The 19,856-nt window shown below is 45.0% G+C and overlaps 1 protein-coding gene across 1 annotated transcript in view; it reads left to right on the forward strand.

Moving 5' to 3' along the window:
- Positions 1 to 19,856, forward strand: part of LOC144146857 (pancreatic alpha-amylase-like) — a 38,497-nt gene that overhangs the window by 13,237 nt on the left and 5,404 nt on the right. Inside the window, exons 3-5 of the mRNA XM_077678816.1 lie at positions 1,311 to 1,500; positions 11,462 to 11,783; positions 19,288 to 19,660. Of these exons, the coding sequence (XP_077534942.1) occupies positions 1,311 to 1,500; positions 11,462 to 11,783; positions 19,288 to 19,660 (885 nt within the window). The remainder of the gene's footprint in view (positions 1 to 1,310; positions 1,501 to 11,461; positions 11,784 to 19,287; positions 19,661 to 19,856) is intronic.

Raw genomic sequence — 19,856 nt, forward strand, 5'->3', positions numbered from 1 at the left:
CTTTGTTGTTCGTATTTAAATGCATCTTGATGGCTCATAGAACAGTCAAGACACTGCCATAACAGGTGGTGGTGGGGCCTGCTTCATTGCTGACAACTATAACGGAAACCCATTTGGTGCTCCACTCCAAGGCTTAATGCACACCAGGCGGCTGCATGCCACAACTGGATATGACCAGAGTGCTGAAATTGTATGGCACAAAACAGGAATGCGAAATCTTTGAGGCCTATGTGTTAAAATAGGACACATATGCATAAGAAATTACTGAATAATTAGTGTGAAGTGTGCAGTAGCTGTTTTGTTTTCAGACGTGGTGTTAAACCAGTGTTACATGAGGCTTTTGTGTGCTTTGTAATCACTCTCACAGGAATATAAAGCTTCGTTAATAGTGTGCCTCTTGTCTCCTTACTTTCCTTCAGTCATGCTTGACATGTAACTAAAATTTCCACCATGAAGTGCCAGCTAGCCTGCACAGCCACCTTCATTCACTTCACTGTTTTGATGCATATTACAATTGATGCATCTGCAATTAGTGACTCTTAAGAAGCCCTTGATGCCTGCCACTCACCACTACCACCTCCACAACGTTACAAAAAAAGTGGATGCAAGCATAGCCACGACAGATTTACAAAAAATCAATTCTCCACAAAAAATAAAATGATATGTTAATGCAGAAAATAAATGGACGATTTCGGTCAGTATTTGGGCACCCTTTAATTAAGCCGACAAACCAACAGAGAAATCCAACTAAAATTGGTATTAGTATAGCGGAGCATCTGTTCTTTCACTGTTTTTGTACACAACAAAACTGTTGCCGTTTCAAGGTGGTTTCAATTGGGATAGTTTCGACAGTTTTTTAAACATTTGCAAAAGTACGGCGACACATACTGCGTCCAAATCCCCCTTCTGTGAATAGAGGAACCGTGCAATGTCGACGGGTGGCCTCATATTTTGTTGCTGCCATTATATCGTGTACTCGGCTGATACCACTAAAATTGTTAACACAACATCACATTCTGCCGCACTCAGGGTACTGTAAAAATCACGGGTTGCTTTTTGCGGAAATGCATGTTCTTATATACGGGCGCCTGCTGTGTGCTCCTTCCACAGGCTTATTGACACGTCATGTGCTGGTTAGTCGGCTCACTGATCACCCACAAAATTAACGCATGCTCGGTAACGGTCTTACCATTCGAGAAAAAACAGTTATCTTTGTACCAAAAAATAAATTAAAAAAAGCTTTATTTGGCAAATTGTAATCTGGTGCAATGTGAAAGAACTAATTTTGGTCCATAATTGCTTACTTCCAGAATTTACGTGGACGTCGTGCCTAACCACATGACTGGATCCCTCCGGCTTCAAGTAGGAACAGCGGGAAGTACCTTTAGCTACAACGATCGCAGTTACCCTGGAGTTCCATACAACGCATCTCACTTTCATGGAAAAGGAAGATGCCACAGTTCTTCCGGCAACATCGAGAATTATTTGGACAGAAAGGAGGTGGGGGATACATTTCCTCATTTCTCTCTTAGCTGCTTTAACTTTAAAACAAATAACCGTTCCCAACAAATGGCGCACCCACAGCGACGCCGGAAAGTGAAATAGAACTGAAAAATCTTCCATTGGATTGGACATGAGAGGAGCGTGAAATACGGGAGGTGCGTAGCACGTGGGGCGGACGCAAAAAAAAGGGTTAGGCGGGGCGCAGGTGTGGTATCAGACATGATTTATTCGACTGCATACACACCGAAATCGGCATATAGACGGCTAAGTACTTTCCTAAGCAATCAGATGAATTCCTACCTGTGAATGCGCCATTCTGTAGTGCGAAGCATTGCAGCGCAATATACAAACGAGGCGAGATTTCTTTAACAAGATAAATTGTGCTGTCCTGGGGTCTTGAGGCAAGAAAGATATTTTTTCACACCCGCAAGCATAGTGTGACTTGGTTTTTGCATTTTTTTTAGGAATTGATTGTGGCAAATATAATAAACAAAACCGTAACTAAGACTGAAAAGAAAAAAATGTTTTCAAAGAAACATCTTAGGGGCGTTTATAAGGTCTTTGGTTTTTAGGCAATCAAATAACAATGCTTGTGGCTGTGATCATTATGAGTATTCCTATGGTCATCTTGTATGTTATCTGAAAAAAAGAAAGAAAAATCTTTTACGGGAAAAAATTGTGCCGCATTTTAGTGAACAGTGAGCAAAAGTAACGTAGCATGAGGTATTTTAGAGAGGTGCTCTGGGCCACGGGTAAAAAAATTTATTTTGACAGTCTAAGAGCTACCGTGGTGGGGTAGTTGGTAGATCATACGTAAGGGGATGTACAGCGCAAAAGAATACGGTGGACAGAAAGGCTGCACAAGGACAAACAGCTTACGTTCAACTACTGTTTTACTAAAAGCCGCGCTTGTTTATAACCAAGGAATACATAAAAACAAGACAATCAGGCGACAACAACAAAGGCTAGAAAAAAGCAGGCTAGGAAAAAGCAAGAAAAAACAACTTCGATATCACACTTCACGTGACTATAGCGATCTTTTTGAGCCGTACACAGTTGCGTCAGTCAAGCGCCAATTGATTTATCGCCAAAAGAGATTGCCCATTTGAATGCGCGGGGCTCAAGAAGAGGGCGATAACAATGTGTCGTGTGATATCAATTTGTTTTCCATTATTTTTCCTGGCCATTGCTTGTGTCGCCTGACTTGCCTGTGTTTATGTAAGTCGTGGTTATAAACAAGCGCGTACTAAAATATACCACTACTTGAAAGTTGGCAATTTGTCCTTGTGCATCCATCCTATCGTTCGTCTTCTTCTGCTGTACATCCCCTTCAAACAATTTGTTAACCGCGGAAGAATTCCTTGTGTTCCATGAAATATTTTTCCTGCCATAAAATGTAGGATATTTAAGTGTAGGATGCAAAATGACAGAGAAAGAATGAGGCGTTTTATGAGTAATGGTTTCAAGCAAAGTATTTATTCTAAATTTAGTAATAAATGTTACCAGAACAAACAAAGAAAAAGAAGAGAAATGGGGAAAATATCAGTGCCACTTTGCGCAGCATACACATAAAAAATTGCAATGGACAATATGAACATGAGGGGTTCGCCATATTACAGCAAAACGGAGCTCTTTAAGTACAAAAGTTATTACATACATGCCATTATAGAAACACTCGCGCATACTGGTTGTTTTTGGGTAGTGCAGGAAATATTTTCTTTCCACCCAAAATTATTATTGCTATAGTGTGAGTTATGAAATGATACCAGAAGAATGCGGCTTTCTAACAGTGATAATTTCAAACAACAAATGCATTAGAAATTTTATCAAAAAATCTGAAAGCAAAAAAGTAACAAAAGAAAAAAACATTGATGATAACCCCAATGCATCTTTGTCCACGTTAGACATAAAATCAATTTTAAATACACACGTTCAACATTGAACGCTTATAGAATATTACTGAAAAATATGGGCGGTGTTAATAAAGAAGCTACATGCGAAAACATAAATATAAACACGAAGAACGGGAGTGCTTCGTAGAGCTATGCCGAGATCAACTCCAGGCCGTATTTATGAAAAAAACTCGACTCTGTTAGGCCGGCGCCAAATGGTGTGAAAAGAACGAAGTTGACACCCTGAAGATAAGAGCTGTGGCCTTTAGAACAGGCGCCGGGTGTGCTCGCAACAATGCGCACCCGCGATAGAGTGACCGGAGAAGAAAGCGAAACTCCCCCTCGCATACCTGGTCATGGTCCGGGGCGATGAGCCGCACTTTGGCTGTCTGAACTGAGGCCTCACGAATCGAACGCGTCTTCGTGCCTTTGCTGCTACCATGATGCACAGATTCAATCTCAGATACATCGTAATCCGTCGAAATTCGCCGTTTGCGTAAAACACCGGCGATGGGATGCGATGCCATAATTGAAACCCCGTGAGCTCGTCTCCCCGCTCGCGAAGGGCATGTAAAAATACCTACCGCGACGGAAAAACGAAACTAGACGGCTAAACCGAAAACATGCTCCCTCCTTTGCCACCTGGAAGCATTAGGGGCGTAGAAGCGCTCGGAGGGGGCGAATATCGGAGTTTGTATTCATCGATAGCATACTCTCGATGGGAATAGGCGCTGTCACGAAAGTGCTAAGGTTTAACCGAGCCTGCGCCAAAAAAAAAATATTGTAGTGATTTTGATAAAAACACCCTAATCTAGCGGTGAGTAAATAGATTGAAAAAAAAAGACCGAAAGACTTCGAAAAAACGGAGATGCACTCTCTCAGGTGCTAAATATTGTATACTGAAGGAGTAATTATTATAATAATGAGTTATAAGGAGCGATTGAGGTTATAATTCTGGTGTAAACCCACTCTCTGAAAAGATTTGCTTTGAATAATTTTTCTGGGGAAGTGGTAGCAAAATTAGAAGCATTTCACGCTGCCGTACTCGACCCACATATACATTGATATTCTCCATCAGTTTGCGTCGTTTCGACAGTTGTTACAAAACTAATACTGGCGTCTGCTAGTGGGTATAGCGATATAAAGCTCTGCTTGCAAAAAGCGTGAGTTTTGGCCTGCTGTAGACTTTATTGGCTCAAGCGTAAGCGTCAGGCCTAATATAGGTGACAAATACGTTATTCCGCCAAAACGTTATCGCGCATCAATTTATTTCACTGATATTTCACATTAATTTCACATCATTTTATTTCACATAAAGTGTTTTCCCTTATACAGACCGCCAGACCCTGTTATAATACTGCCATTTGATGAGCCTGTTATGGTCAAAGAAAGTTTTGTTTCGCGAGGTTGATTTTTATTTGTATTGAATCGGTGATACGTTTTAGCAGTCCTCACTGCACTTTGGTTTCCGCAATCTTCGATCTGAATTTCCCTCATGGTCCGATGGCGGCAGACATTTTTTCGGGATGAGATTTACCGTTTTACCAAATATAGGTCTCGTTGTTAGTGCGTATCAGACGGGCGTTGCAGCTACTCGCTAGTTATTCGCCGTTTCTAGTGAATGTGTACTAGCCGAAACTTAACAGATAAAGAATGCCTTTCGCGCTATGTAAAGAACAATACATATTATTTGAGTTCACCCGTACTTTCGCGCTCGAACTTTGAACAGGGGTCGTATTAAGCTATTCACATACGTTTCTGTCTGCCAGCGAAAGTGAATTGTTCGCTACGACTTTAGCGTACGCGGGCTTTCTCTGGAGTTGTTGATCTACGAAGCTCGTACTTATTCAATGGTGCTTTATCGCGAAGTATTGAGCCAAATTTTACAGCGAAGGCTTAGTGCCCTTACTGATGCTGTTGTAGGTCAATGGGCCCTGCAAGAAACTCATTTTCTCTACCTGTGATGATGAGTGATCCTGTATAAAGTGAAACAAAAACGCTTCCCATGGGCACAGTTGAACCTGGGTCCCTCGCGATATGAAGACGGCATCTATCCGATTATCGCCAAGAGGCAGGTATTGATACCTCCATGCACCCCAAACCCAAACATTAAGCCTACGCAGTACACACCCGAGAGTTGCTGTGGGTGCTCTAGAACAGTCGTGCACACCTCCTCAGTAGCACATGCACTGTGGAATAGCGCATACAAAGAATCCATCACCATAACGCTTCACGTTCAACCATCGTTGTCGTTAGACAGAGGGGTGCATGATTTTTTATTCTCGTTGTTCCAATGTGGCTGATACGCTGCGCCCATGAGTAATGTTCTTGACATATTAGGCAGACGCTACTTGGGCATGCAATTTCACTCAATATGGGGAGCAGCTGTAGAGACGCACATCAGGTCAACTAAGCTTGCTCGGCACGCAGGCGGGCATCGCATTTTGCTGGTTTTTCGATCTTGGCTGTTACAGGAACAACAGCGCAAGCACAAGTGCGTTAAACGCGTACCCGGCTCTTATTTAAACAGAAGCAGTCGTAAAGCATCGTCCCATTTTGCATTAGCAAAAAGCCTAAAGCCCCATTCCACCAGCTTCATTATGCTGTGATATATGGAGAGCCTACGCTGGAGCAGGGTAACGATAAAACATTTTGCTCCTTGTATATTCGGATCAACAAGTGAGACTTCAGTTGCCTAGGCCGATTTGCAAGAACGGAGAGCATTTGAAGTCCTTGATGATGAGTGAGTGGCGCAGGCATTTTTCTCACAGGAGGCCTGTGACACTGCCCAGATAAGGCAGGCAGCCAGCCGTCATATAGGCGTAGTTACCGCGACTAATCTAGTGAGCACCATTGGGGCCAAAAAGATATAGCTGAGTGGTTGCACAAAGGGCACATAAGTTTACTGTTGGTGATTGTGATGAAAGGAGTATTTTTAAAGAAACTGCGCACTTTTGCTTACATTTGACCTTCAGAAATTATGCCTTTCTTACATGTTTGTTGTACAACCAATACAGTCTTTACTCTTCTCCATTCTTTAGGATGTATCTTTCATTAGGATATACACCCCTCTACTCTACCGCTACTTAAACGGGTAACCTTCCGTGTCCCGGCCTACATATTGCAGCTTTTTTTTCTTCCTGATTGCCAGGCATGTCACAACATTTCTCTTGTCTTCATTCCGCTGTCAGTAAGTTCGTTTTATGCCTCGTGTACTGTACTTATATAACAAAGGGGGGAGGAGTTAAAATGTTTGCTCCTTGCAGACGCGGGTGTGGGTTTTGCCATGCACAGAGAGTGGCATATAAAAAAAATCTTGGCCAAGAGTTTTGGATACATTGGCGTAATCGCCGTCAGTAAAACAAATAAAGATTTGTACTACCCAGCAATGTGTCATTTGAAATATTAGACCTCTAGCAATAGCCTTCAAAACTGATCCTGGTGATGGCATAGCATGCTTTGTGCTCCAACAGGGTTCTTTTAGCAAGGGACGTTCGAAGAGTAGCACTGAAAGCTTTTAAAAACGCCGTTTTTACAACGTGGCCTTGAGCAATTGAGAAAATAATAATTTAAACCGTTGTGGGGGGAATATTCTTGATGGGAAAGGTTTAATGCTAGTTTTAGCATTTGCATTTTGTCCAGCGAATGTTTTAAGGAAAAAATATCCAAGCACCTGAAAATGGGTAGTGTTCGTGGTTAACTTCCGCATGCTGTAAACTTCGTATTTGTGGTTTTAAGTACTGGTCGGGGACCGCGGTATGTCCACGCTACTGTGGAGAGCGGCCATCGCGTCGCTTGGTTCAGCCATTTTGTTTCAGCAGACTGTAGCACAAACGACTACTCCTTAGGAGGTAAATGAGCTATATCGCCTATAGTGTAGTAACCATGGATACACCTCTTTACGCTCTGTCTTTACCTTCCCCTTCTTTCACTGTTTTCATCTTTTTTCCCACTATTCCCCTTTCGCACGTGTAGGATAGAAAATTAGGCCACAGCCTCATTGACACTCTTACCATTCCTTTACCTTTTTGTCTTCATTCGTTGTTTGGGAAAATTCCGGGGCGCTCGTGAATGCAGAGACATACTGTTAGTTAAAATCTATAGGCTCACATTATAGGTTTTCTATAATATTAAATACAATACTTTTACTTGTGGACAATATTGATACTTGTAGTTGCTTGCGGCGATGAGCCTGTTACAAAATGTGATTTTGTTTTAAGGAAGACGACGCAGAAGAAAGGAGGCCAGCAGCAACCGTCACACGGGAAGTGGGCCTTGTGCCATCTTCCTCCGCCAAAGAATCAGCGGTTCGAAGGTGGCCAATAAACTGGTGCCCCTTTAACCGTGTCTGCCTCCAGGTCTTCAACAAAAATGGTGCCGTGACAGGAATCGAAGGACTACACAGTTGATGACCAGTACCGATGTGTCAAGAATATTGAACAGGACGCCCCGGCCACGAACGGCGTATCGAATAAGCTATCGCCAAAGCGGAATCAACGTACCGGGCTTCACCATGGACCATCTGAAACGGAAGCGAGGTGCCCTCCACGCATCAACTACAACGGTTAAAAACGAGATGAGGTCTATGCGGGAGTTTACCTCACAGCCTATAGGTGATCTGGCTGAACACCTCAATATTCTCAAACAGAAAAAAGACTGCTTTAACCTATTTGTACAACGAGATCGAGCAGCATGTTCCAGATGAAGAACTAGATGATGAATTTGCCACATTGGAGCATTACCAGTGCTCAATCACTCGCATGATTTACCGCTCCGAGAAACAACTTGCGGCCCCCTGCCCTTCGGCGATTAGTACAAGACAGGACGTCACCTCTCCTGATAAAAGGGTTCAAGTTGGACTACCGAAATTGGAGATACAGCCTTTTGACGGAGAATTTATTCAGTGGCCTTCGTTTTACAACCTGTGATAGTCAACAATACACAAGAACCGCTTGCTAGCAGACGTTGGTAAACTCAAGTATCTGCGCAGTTATTTGACGGGGATAGCGGAAGGAGTCATCCGCGGCTTAACAACAACCAACGAGGGCTACCCCATAGCCATCAAAGTGCTGCAGCAGAGTTTGAGAAAAAAAACTTGTTAATCAACGAGCATATGAGCAAGTTACTGAACCTCCCTAAAGTGACCTCCTGCGACGAATTAAATGGCCTCTTGAAGCTCCATGAACGGATACACACAAACGTTAGATCGCTGGAGAATAATGGTTTACACATTGAGTCCTGCGGGGTCATGTTGAAGATCTCGCTATTGCGGAATTTGCCTCAAGAACTTGTCTTCGAATTCAACAAGCTAACGTAAAGGAAATGTCACCACGAGAAACACGATTGGAACGACCTGACGATGTCTCAACGCTACTTGACCTACTGAACCTTGAAGTACGTCGGAAGATAACTTCATTGATGGCTGCATCACAAAAATCTGCCAAAATAAAACAACCCCGCAACGAAGTCAAGGACAACATTCAAGGTCCTACCTCGACACTGACGGTCAAGATTTACCACCATGGATGTCTTTCTTGTGAGCCGAGTGGTCACACAGCAGGTGATTGCCGGGCTGGAATATTATTAAACAAAAAGAAAGCTAGATTGCGGAAAAAGGGATGTTGCTGTCCCTGCGCCACGCCCTTGCACTGCGCCAAGGATTGGAAGAATGCAAGATAGCTTTCGTGTCGGAATTGAGGAGGGCGTCATATTCTTCCTTGTGCGATCCAACTAGGAAATGCCCAACAACAGAAAAACTGTCGACTGTGTCCAGGTCTGCGGCTGAATAATAGACGTTCCAGGAAACGCTTTTTTTTGTAGACAGTGCAAGCAGAAGCGAATTTTACATTGCCAACCATTTAATCAGAAGCGGGGACAACCGTGCACGTGACAGCAGAAGAGTGCGTATCAGTGGCAAAAGCATTTCGGAAGCTCTACCACGTCGGACTCCAAGATAAGCGAAAAAACCCCGAGGAAGATTACAAGGACCCAACAGCATTCACTGAAACCACGCTTAAAGGCAGTGAACATAACCTTGTTGGATTTCGTAACAGCCTGAATCGTCATAAGCCCGTAAATGATGAAGACATTGACAACATGAGTGATTTCGAACACAGCGAACATATTCACAATACACGTCATGAAAGTGCGTTCAATTCTACCACCTGCAAGACTCGGACATCTGAATGAAGTGGTTACCAACAAAGGAAAGGAACATAGAGTACGCGAATTGTAATTGGTCCAGCTAACGCAAATCGACGCGTTTCAGGCAGAACGGCTTCGTCTTTGAAGGTTTCGACGCCTACCTCGACGAGAAAGGAATACTGAACGTAGGACGGCTCCTGTAGTTCAAAAACTTCTCTGTAAGCACCATGCTTGCCAAATTTAAAAACATTTTCTGCCCCTTATTCAACTGCTTCCGTCGATAGGTTATGCTCAACTTTAGCGCCTGAAGCTTCGTCAGCAGAAACCATTATTGCGCGATGGAAACATTGAGAGCATGAATTTGAGCCGACGATAGAACAGATTGCTTCAGCATGCACACCTGCACAAGTTTCCCACCTCCCATATGGCTCCAAAGAACTCTTCAATTCCTTTCTACATTCTAAATACCGCGCTTGTTAAGCAGAGACGCGCCCACCGATAGCCGCCGAAGAGGGACTCAACTGTTCGGGGAAGAGATAGAAACGTTCGTCTACGTGAAGCGCGTACCCCTGTAGGAGTCACTTCTAGTCGACAGATTTAGGTATGGCATGTTCTTGAGGCTTCACACTTGCACGCAAAGGGCACATTCCAGATTCAAAAATAAAGTTAACCAGATCCGTATTATTTCGCCGACACGGAGCGTGTTACTAAATGTGATCTGGTTGTAAGGAAGACGACGCAGAAGAAATGAGGGCACCAGCAACTATTTCCTCTTCTGTCGGCGGTTCACCTCCATACAAAAAAGATATCTGGAAAACACTTTTAATCAACTGGCCCACCCAATCTCTGTTCCTCTAATATTATCTTTCGGGGCGAAAGTTCTGGGTTTTTGCCGCGGGGATCTTTGCCGCACTGTACATTCATTTATCGCCGAATCTCGCCGTGTACCGTGCTAGCCGCTAGATCAAGATGGAGGGTTACTCTATAAAACATGTCTGTGCCTGTACCCACTGCCTTCCCGCTCACTGCCTCTTCTTCACTGCCGTAGCTTCTTGCTTAATTTTTACGTACTTTTCACGACTGTCCTTATGCCTATCCTTCACGTATTCATTCGTATTGATTTTTTAGTTGCTGTGTCCTATCTGCTGCCGCAGCTCATTTTCTGGCAGTCTACTTATTATCTTTTTATTCCCGTTGATACACACCTTTTTCTTTATTACTTCTCTTTATTTCTTTTATTCAAAAGTACAGTTTTTCTTTTTCCCTTAGTTAGCGCCAATTTCCTGGCTAATCCCTGTTCTGTTGGCACCATTGGCCATTCTGTTGGCACCAAGCAAGCAACTACCGCACGGTCAGCGGGTCTCGTGCTATCTTCTTCTTGCACAGAATCACGCGTTCGAAGGTCACCAATACCTGATGCTCCTTTAAAGGCGTCTGCCTCCTGGTCATCAACAGAGCCTAAAATGTTTCTGTCACCTATGCGAAAATTGGATGCTTCGACGAAATATAATTGTCGGAAGGCTACGTGCGGCCGCTACAAATTGTAACCAGAGAATACGCGCTGACTTGTGGATCATGCCCTTGACTGTTGTTGTGACCCGTACTAACCTCTACAGCGGGGCGTAATCAGGCATTCCTAAAAGACAAAGGTTCTTGGATTGAAGTTCTTGAAGATTTGTTTATGTTTTTCTTGGACCTACGGCAGCCTGTTCTATTCTCCAATGAACAGTTGCTGCTGAACGTGTTTTAGGTGCTACTACAAAATATTATCCTAAGCGTACAAGAACTGCAAAAAAGGTTTCTGTAGTTTTCGTGGCACTAGGCCTATGTAACTATAGTTGCATAAGTAAGACGTTTTGTGATAAACAAATACCAATGTCTTTTTGAAGTTTAAGACAATTTTATTCCTTTTCCCCTCGCAGGTCCGCAACTGCAAGCTCGTAGGCCTCCTGGACCTTGACCAAGGCAACGATTACGTGCGAGATAAGATAACACAGTCTATGAATCGTCTCATTCAGTACGGTGTGGCTGGATTTCGCATTGACGCAGCAAAGCACATGTGTCCCGACGATCTAGAGGCAATATACGGAAAGCTGAACTATTTGAACACTGATTTCTTTCCTCGGAATTCAAGGCCCTTCATTTATCAGGAAGTCATTGACATGAACAATGGAGAGCCTATAACTCGGTGGGAGTATCGACATATGGGAAGAGTCACTGAGTTTCTATACGGCGCAAAACTGGGTACGTAAACTATCGTTTGCAATTTGTGTTATTTAATTTTACTTGCAGAAAATAACATCTCTCATATTACCACAGTAAATTGTACACATTGTGAAAAATATTTATACTCGAATCCGGCTTTCTTCAACTGTTGATCTCGAACCTCTGCCTTTATTCAATGGCCTGAGTCGAGCCTGACAGTGCTATAAAAAATAAATAAAAGTGAACAGGAAGTCAAGGGTATGAGAAAAGCCCTTCTGAACGCAGACCACCAGTTATTTTGATTTTTAAAGAAATGAATGTTTCGGCTTCCACACGGAAGCCTTGGTCACTATAAAATCTTGAAGGGTAAAAATCGCCTTAAGTACGTTTTACAACGCTGCGCGCGCAGCCTGCGTATATTGGTTTGCCGCAGATTTCGGACCTTCCTATTCAGCATGTGTTCCGTCGTCTGCATGTGAAGTGATTCCAGTAGCTTGCGTGAGGTAGCATTCCTTTCTTCTGCGAGGACACGTCCAGTAGACCAGTGAAATGTGTGCGATGTGGTATCGCAGTGCTCGGCAAGGGCGCTTGTCGGCACGTGGTGGTTCTTGTTTACATCATGTCGATGTTTCGATGTTGCTGCAGGCGCTTCGCAAAGTTTCCTGAATGGCCAATGCACATGTAATTGCAATCTGCACAAGGAATGATGTAGACAACTACTGGATACCTCTTTGCCTGAAGTTTGTCCTTCACGTTTACAATTCCATGCCTTATATAGCGAGGCGGCACACGCGCAGTTTTCACGCTGTACGAGCGGAGTATGCGTGATGGAGCCTCGCTGATGACGGGCATGTACGCAATTGCCGCGCGCTTTTGAAGTCCGACGTCGGCAGCATGCGCACTGCGAGGGCGCTGCCGCTGAACAGAGTTGATGAAGCCCTCAGGGTAACCTCACGAGGAAAGCTGGTAGCGAACTCGCGTATTGTCCGCCATCCGGTTCGTCTGGCTTGCTGCAGGTCCTGTCACATCTGCGCAGAAGGGATGCCACCCCATACCGCTTCTGTGCTGCCGGATGCAGCGAAATAAAGTGTTCAGCACCCGGTGCGAGTCTTCGTTTTGATCAGCCTAAAGGACAGCCCCACACCATCACGCTTCACCAGGACGTCTAGGAAGGCCAGATGCCCATGGGCCTCTTCCTCAGTCGTGAATGAGATGGCCGGTTTCATTCCATTGAGGTGAGCAGTGAAAGACTGTAGAGAGTCTTTGGGAAGCACACAGAAGCAGTCATCGATGTAGCGCAGTAACGTCCTCGGTTACGGTGCAAAAGAGGCGAAGGCACGCTCCTCGAGTGCCTCTATCGTCAGGTTGGTGACTGTCACTAAACTGTCACGGCGAATGTAAGTCCCAAGGTTTGATTGCCCATTCAATGAGGCTCTGCAGGGCCATGCAAACGAAGTTTGCATGTGCCTGCAGATCTAATGACAGAAAAGCTTCTTCTCAATATCGTATCGTTTAATGCAAAGATACGCTGAAGCAGCCACGAAATTATGCCTTCTTTGCTCGCCGAAATCTTGAGGAGTGCTTTCCGGTCTAACTTGCACGTACCCAGTTGTATACAAATTTTCAAGCGTTTCTGAAGAGCCAAAAAACGAATGCGCTCACGAAAATTACCTTGAAAGGCTCAGAGAGCGCCTTACCTTTCATGAAGCTACGAGGAATCCTCTGCATATCCTTTCGTCCTACCAGCCGACATAGGCTGAATTACGTGTGCTCGGACGTGGCATCAACTTCAATACGGGACCTTCACCTGACCCCAAAAAAGGGGTATTTGGGGGGGAACAGGCCATTTCTCTCGTACAGCCCTCACTCTATGACGAGGCCCGTACGCGTGCAGTCAGCGTCATCTCCAAGCTACACCCGAAACGCGAGGTATCCATGTTGTCAGGAAGTAAACGCGCGGCCGCAAGACGCCTGCGTGACAACGAGGAAATCGTTGTGCTGCCGGTGGAAAAGGGTAACTCCACTGTCGTCATGGACGCTGAGGGGTAGAGGACCAAAATGTTCGCCTTGTTGGGTGACGCTGGTACCTATGCAAATCTTAGGACGGACTCAAAAGGTTGAACGAGAACTGCAGAAGCTGTCGGCTGATATCTTTCACGCTGTACCAGCTCAACACAAGGGATTGTGTTTCAAGCTCCTCTGCCACAACGAATCAGCTCAAGCAATATATGGTCTACCCAAGCTGCACAAGCCTGGGGTTCCTTTGCGGCCAATAGTAGATTTTACCCGTTCACCGCTCCAAACCCTCTCCTGCTTCCTACATCGCGCCCAGCCAATCTCCGCAACAATGAGGACTTCATCGAAAAAGTTCAAAACCTTCAGGGTGACATCTCCGATACAATGGTGTCGTTTGACGTAGCATCACAGTTTACAAGCGTTCTGATTGATTTGGCTGCAAACGTATGCTCTTCCGCACTGAGTACTGGCGCCAGGCTACCAGAGAGAATCCCCATCAAGGCACATGACCTCGGCGTCTGTCCAACACGTACTTCACATTCAATGAGAGATTCTCCAAGCAAGTAAATGGAGCGGCGATGGCTGCATCAATTTCCGTGACAACCGCCTACCTGACGATAGAGGCACTCGAGGAGCGAGCCCTCGCCTCTTTTGCACCGCAACCGAGGACGTTGCTGCGCTACGTCGATGACTGCTTCTCTGTGCTACCAAAAGACTCTCTACAGTCTTTCACTACTCACCTCAATGAAATAGAACCGGCCATCCATTTCACAACTGAGGAGGAAGACGATAGGTGTCTGGCATTCCTAGACGTCGTGGTGAAACGTGATTGTAAGGGGCTATCCTTTACGGTGTTCAGAAAGAAGGCTCACACTGGCCGGTACCTACACTTCCGTGAATCTGGCAGCACAGAAGAAATCTGAGGTGGCCTCCCTTCACCGTAGAGCTGACAGGATCTTCAGCAAGCCAGACGAACCGGGTGGTGGCCAATACGCGAGTGCGCTACGAGCTTTCATCCTGCGGTTATCCCGAGGGCTTCATTAACTCTGTTCAGCGGCAGCGCCCTCGCCCTGCGCATGCTGCCGACGTCGGACTTCAAAAGCTAGCGGCAGTTGCGTACGTGTCCGGCCTCACCAAGGCTCTGTCACGCATACTCCGCTCATACAACGTGCAAACTGCGCATGGGCCATCTAACAAACTAAGGCATGAACTTGTGATCGTGAAGGACAAACTCCATACAAAGGTATCCAGGAGTTTCCTACGTCATTCCTTGTGGCGATCGCCATTACGTGTATATTGGCGAATCAGAAAACTTTGCGAAGCGCCTGCAGCAACATCAAAATGACGTAAACAACAAACACGTGTCGACAAGCGCCGTTGCCGAGCACTCCGATACCACATCGCACACAATCAACTGGCCTGCTGCACGTGTCCTAGCAAAAGAAAGGAATGCGACCTCACGCCTGCTACTGGGATCACTTCAGATACAGACAACGGAAACACGCTGAATAGGAACGCCGGAAATCTGCCGCCAATCTGCGGAAGTTCCCTGCGCTGCGCTGTGAAACGCCCTTAAGGCGATTATTTCCCTTCAAGACTTTTTTTTTGTGACCAAGGCTTCTGTGTGTAAGCCGAAACGTTAACTAGTTTTAAACTCGAAATAACTTGTGATCGGTGTCCCGGTCTTTCTTCTTAAATAAAATGTACGTATGTACGTACGTACAAATGTATGTATGCATGTATGTATGTATGTATGTATGTATGTATGTATGCATGCATGCATGCATGTGTGTATGTATGTATGTATGTATGTATGTATGTATGTATGTATGTATGTATGTATGTATGTATGTATGTATGTATGTATGTATGTATGTATGTATGTATGTATGTATGTATGTATGTATGTATGTATGTATGTATGTGTACGTATTTATGTACACGTGGATGGATATCAAATTTCTGGAGAGGCCTATCGGTCCGTTTAGGAAAGTCATTTTCCCTACATCTTTGTTGCTGGCATTTTGCTGCGAGCGCCCTTCTGGTGCTTAAGGCTTGGTGTCCCTTTCTAGGGCATTAGCTGGCGCAGCAGTCGCGTTTAGGGGTCATCCTTTTTATTGGAGCAAGACGATCGTCCGAGTTAACGCCTTTTCTGCGTGAGCCATTCATGAAAGGGTCGCAATATCGTTCAGTTGTCCCCAAGTGATTTTTCAAATGTACAATCTAAATTAAGCTAAGGAACACTACGGTGAACCCTGGAAGGCTATCGACTTTGACTACTTCCTCTTTAAGCCTGTCTTGTCGATTTCGTCATACCTGCTACCAAACCGGTTGAAAATGTATGATATTTCGTCTTATTCGTGGTTTACTTACACCTCAGAACAAGTACTGATTTTTAACATGCTAAGAAAAAATTTCGATATAGGCAAAAGTCAGAAAAAATGACAGTAAAACAAGTGTTCCAGCTTTGAAGCAAAGAGAGCCTGATAATATCGAGTAAGTTAAATTCTCAAGAATGGCCTTCGAAGAATTCATTTTGACTGCTGATTCCATGTTAAAATACTAAACCATACCTAGGAGAATATGCAGGATGGCACCAGAAGCGGGCCTCAGAGGTAACAAAAATACACCTCTTCTAGTGTGGCTTTGGCCGCTGCTTTCGTTCTACATATAAAATAAAGATTCATACGGAAGAAGTAAAGAGATACGTACGTTATTTATGACAAGCACGTCTATAGAAAATTCCAGCGAATGATAGCGTGTTGCTGCTTTCCGCTTTTTTTCCGAGATTCTCATTCGCATCACTTTTTTGATACCATGTTACCTGGGGTGTAAAATATCAAGAAATACAGTGAACTATGATCAAGAATATGAACCAGAAATGTTTAATATAATTATGTTTTCACTGACATGCCACGGGTCCCGAATGAGGGAACTTGTAACAGCTCAAAGTCAACTGGCTCTCTGCTTCTTCGTATTAGCTTATTGCTGTAGGAATGAGAATCAGGCGCGGAAATGATTCAAATAAAAACTTCCTACACATCTGAACATCTAGCGAGCAGTATACTTGCCAGCGAAAATTAGCGCTTTTTGGGGCAATGCAACTTGGGGCCACTCTTGTGGTGAGGCTGGGAATGCACCCAAAGTCCATTATTTTGGGCCGAATTTGTGCTTGTATTTTGGAAATATTTTAAGTGAAATGCCCTGGCGCGAGTAATTACTGCTCACATGGTTTATAATGACGAAGAGGGGTGAAGTGCCGAAAGCTTTAAAGCGCCGTCATGCTGCACGGGAAGAACGGTGCACTAAGGAGTGAAAACTGCTTGATATAGAGGCGGATTTAAAGAAAAGTGAGCAAGTCAAACAAGGCAGGCTAGTGAGATTATGATGTGATGCAGCAGAAATACCGACTTTGACAGGAATAAGAAAAGACGTGCACTGCACGGACTTGAAAAATTCCCCGCAGTTCCCCGAGGGGAAAAATGTGAAAGTGCGAATGCACAAGTTGAATTTGGGCGGTTCGGTAATGTTCGCGAAAGAGAGATCACACACACACACACAACTACAAAGAAAGAAAGATGCATTTATTCACAGACACCTATTTGTGTTGTCGTTGTACTTGATTGCTAGAGCGGATCTCAGCTTTGAAATTTCGTGTCAGTACTCCTTTAAGCAGGTGCATTAGCCCTTCTCACGCCCGATTCTTGGCCAATACCCCACGGGGGTATGTGCCATGTCAGCGGCCAGGCAGCGCGCGCCCATCTCCCCCCGTTGCCAAGGAAGACGAGGAGATTCCTGACCAATCCCCCACGTGGGTATGTGCCATGTCAGCGGCCAGGCTGCGCGCGCCCATCTCCACGTGCGCGGACATCGCCGGTGGACGCTGGTTCAGGGTTGCTTAAGAAGTGCATTGCACTTAAAACGACATTATTTTCAAGAACAAAAATATTAATTTGTTAGCATCAACAGGAGGAATGAAATGGTTGTCTTAATGCGATGCCATCAAAATAAGGGTACTGTCAATGAATATGACGCCGACGGGAGCTTCTTCGTGCGCTCTTTCGGTACATGTGCATGCATCCACAGGCTTAGCCTGATCATGTGATGAGGCTCTAGGGTAGAATAGCTGAAGACGTACCGCGAAAAATTGTTAAAAAACTGTAGACAAATTGTATAAAAATTGAGCGCCCCTTAAACTTAAAAAAGGCAGCCATTGCAAATAAATTTCCTTACACTAAAGCAGAAGGCGACAAAAAGCGGGCGAACCGTTGCTCCAGCTAAGACTGTGGACGACTGTACATGTTGCTTGCGTAATGCTGTGATGTTTTCCCTGGGGAAAGGGAGCGTAAGTTGTTAAATTACTGCTGGTTTAGGCGTGAATCAGGATCACTCGTTTTTTAAAGTTTTTAGGGGCGAAGCTCCTTGGGTCATGGGTCTTTCCATCGATTGTGTCTCGTGGTACGCGCCCGCCGCATGCTTTCGGAGATGTCGCAAAGTGGGCCGCGTTGCACGCGCAAGAACCGGCTGCAACCGGCAGCGCAAACTCGGCACCGGGAGCGCGAGCTTGTCTGTGTTCGCCACCGGAGGCGCGAGCGCACGTGCACTGCGAGGGGGAGATCACGCAACAGATCACGCCACGAACGCAGGCAGTCGTTCTCGGAGATCGAACGAGACGCAAGGACCTTTGCTCGTTTCCTCTCGTCTTGTTCGGGCACAAGTTCGCCCTAAATAAAAGTTCCTTCTTTACCGTTGTGTCCCATCCTACGTGACAAATTGTGGTGAGGTGCGGGGTAGTCCTCGATGGCGCGGGGTCTTTCACCAGGTCTGGGCCTGGGAGCATTGACTCCGAAAATAAAAGTTGATTTGTACAATGTACGCACACAGTCTTACGTCTTTCTTAATGATGTAATGGGCGAACTTTCACGGGAGAGTTACGGTTACCGATGATCTCCCCCTCTCCAGCTTCGCCCCACTTATCATCATTCATTCCGTGGATATGGCATGATTTTTTTACAGTTTCTTCGAAGTATTTCTATATTTGAACAGCAGTCGCCAGCCACCTATGGTGAAAATATCCATGATTCCTGCACGACACCGGTTTCATTAGAGCCAAAGGGTTAGGGACGTACCTCCGCTGCTTATGAACATAAGCAGTAAAGAACGGTTGTCGGCGCTCATGTGCTTTTGGCCACCTCTACACTACCGATCTTTTTGTTGGTGAAAAAGTGTCAGTGCATAAGAAGAAACACATAGAGGCATGTGAATTATGCACTCCATTATACCGTTTATTATCGATTCTTTCCTTAATTAGGATACGGCTTAGAACTACAAAAGTAATACGGCTAGGAAGTTCACACAGTATCACCAGTTCCAGCAGCCGCCAAAAAAACGAGTTACGGAGGAACTGATTGCTTATGGAACAAGCAATAGAAAACAAAAGCCGTTGTTTCTAGCGTCTTCACAATGGATATTACAGGAAGTAGCAGCTTTCAAATAACTTCTGCTGTCTTCTTCTTTTGTGCCAAAGGTGCTGTCGTGAGGAAATCTGGCGGCGAACTGCTCGCTTACCTCAGACAATTTGGCGAGGCATGGGGATTCCTCCCAAGCAACGACGCACTGGTGTTCATCGATAACCACGATAACCAACGGGGTCACGGAGGAGCCGGCAGTGTGCTGACATTTTTCGAGCCACGCCTGTACAAGATGGCGACCGCATTCATGCTGGCCTGGCCATATGGTGTTCCGCGAGTTATGAGTAGCTACCACTGGCCTCGGGACTTCCGTGATGGCAAAGACCAAAACGACTGGATTGGGCCCCCTACCGACTCCGAGTGGCGTATTCAGAATGTGTTGCGCCATCCGGATGATACGTGCGGAAATGGATGGGTCTGCGAGCACAGGTTTGTTGATTGGCGGGGATGCCTACGCAACTTTCAAGCTTACGCGTGAAATATGTCGAACGTAATTTTCAAAATTATTGCACAAAAAGTAATTCTCCGCGGTTTTCTTCGGTAAATACTGGTGTGTGTAAATATGACCGAGAAATTGCAACCAAATTATTTTTTCCCCGAAGTTAATATAAATAATGTTTTGAGG

Source organism: Haemaphysalis longicornis, unplaced genomic scaffold (genome assembly GCF_048455015.1).
Source record: "Haemaphysalis longicornis isolate Haplotype H1 unplaced genomic scaffold, Haemaphysalis longicornis Haplotype H1 scaffold_7, whole genome shotgun sequence".
NCBI lineage: Eukaryota > Metazoa > Arthropoda > Arachnida > Ixodida > Ixodidae > Haemaphysalis > Haemaphysalis longicornis.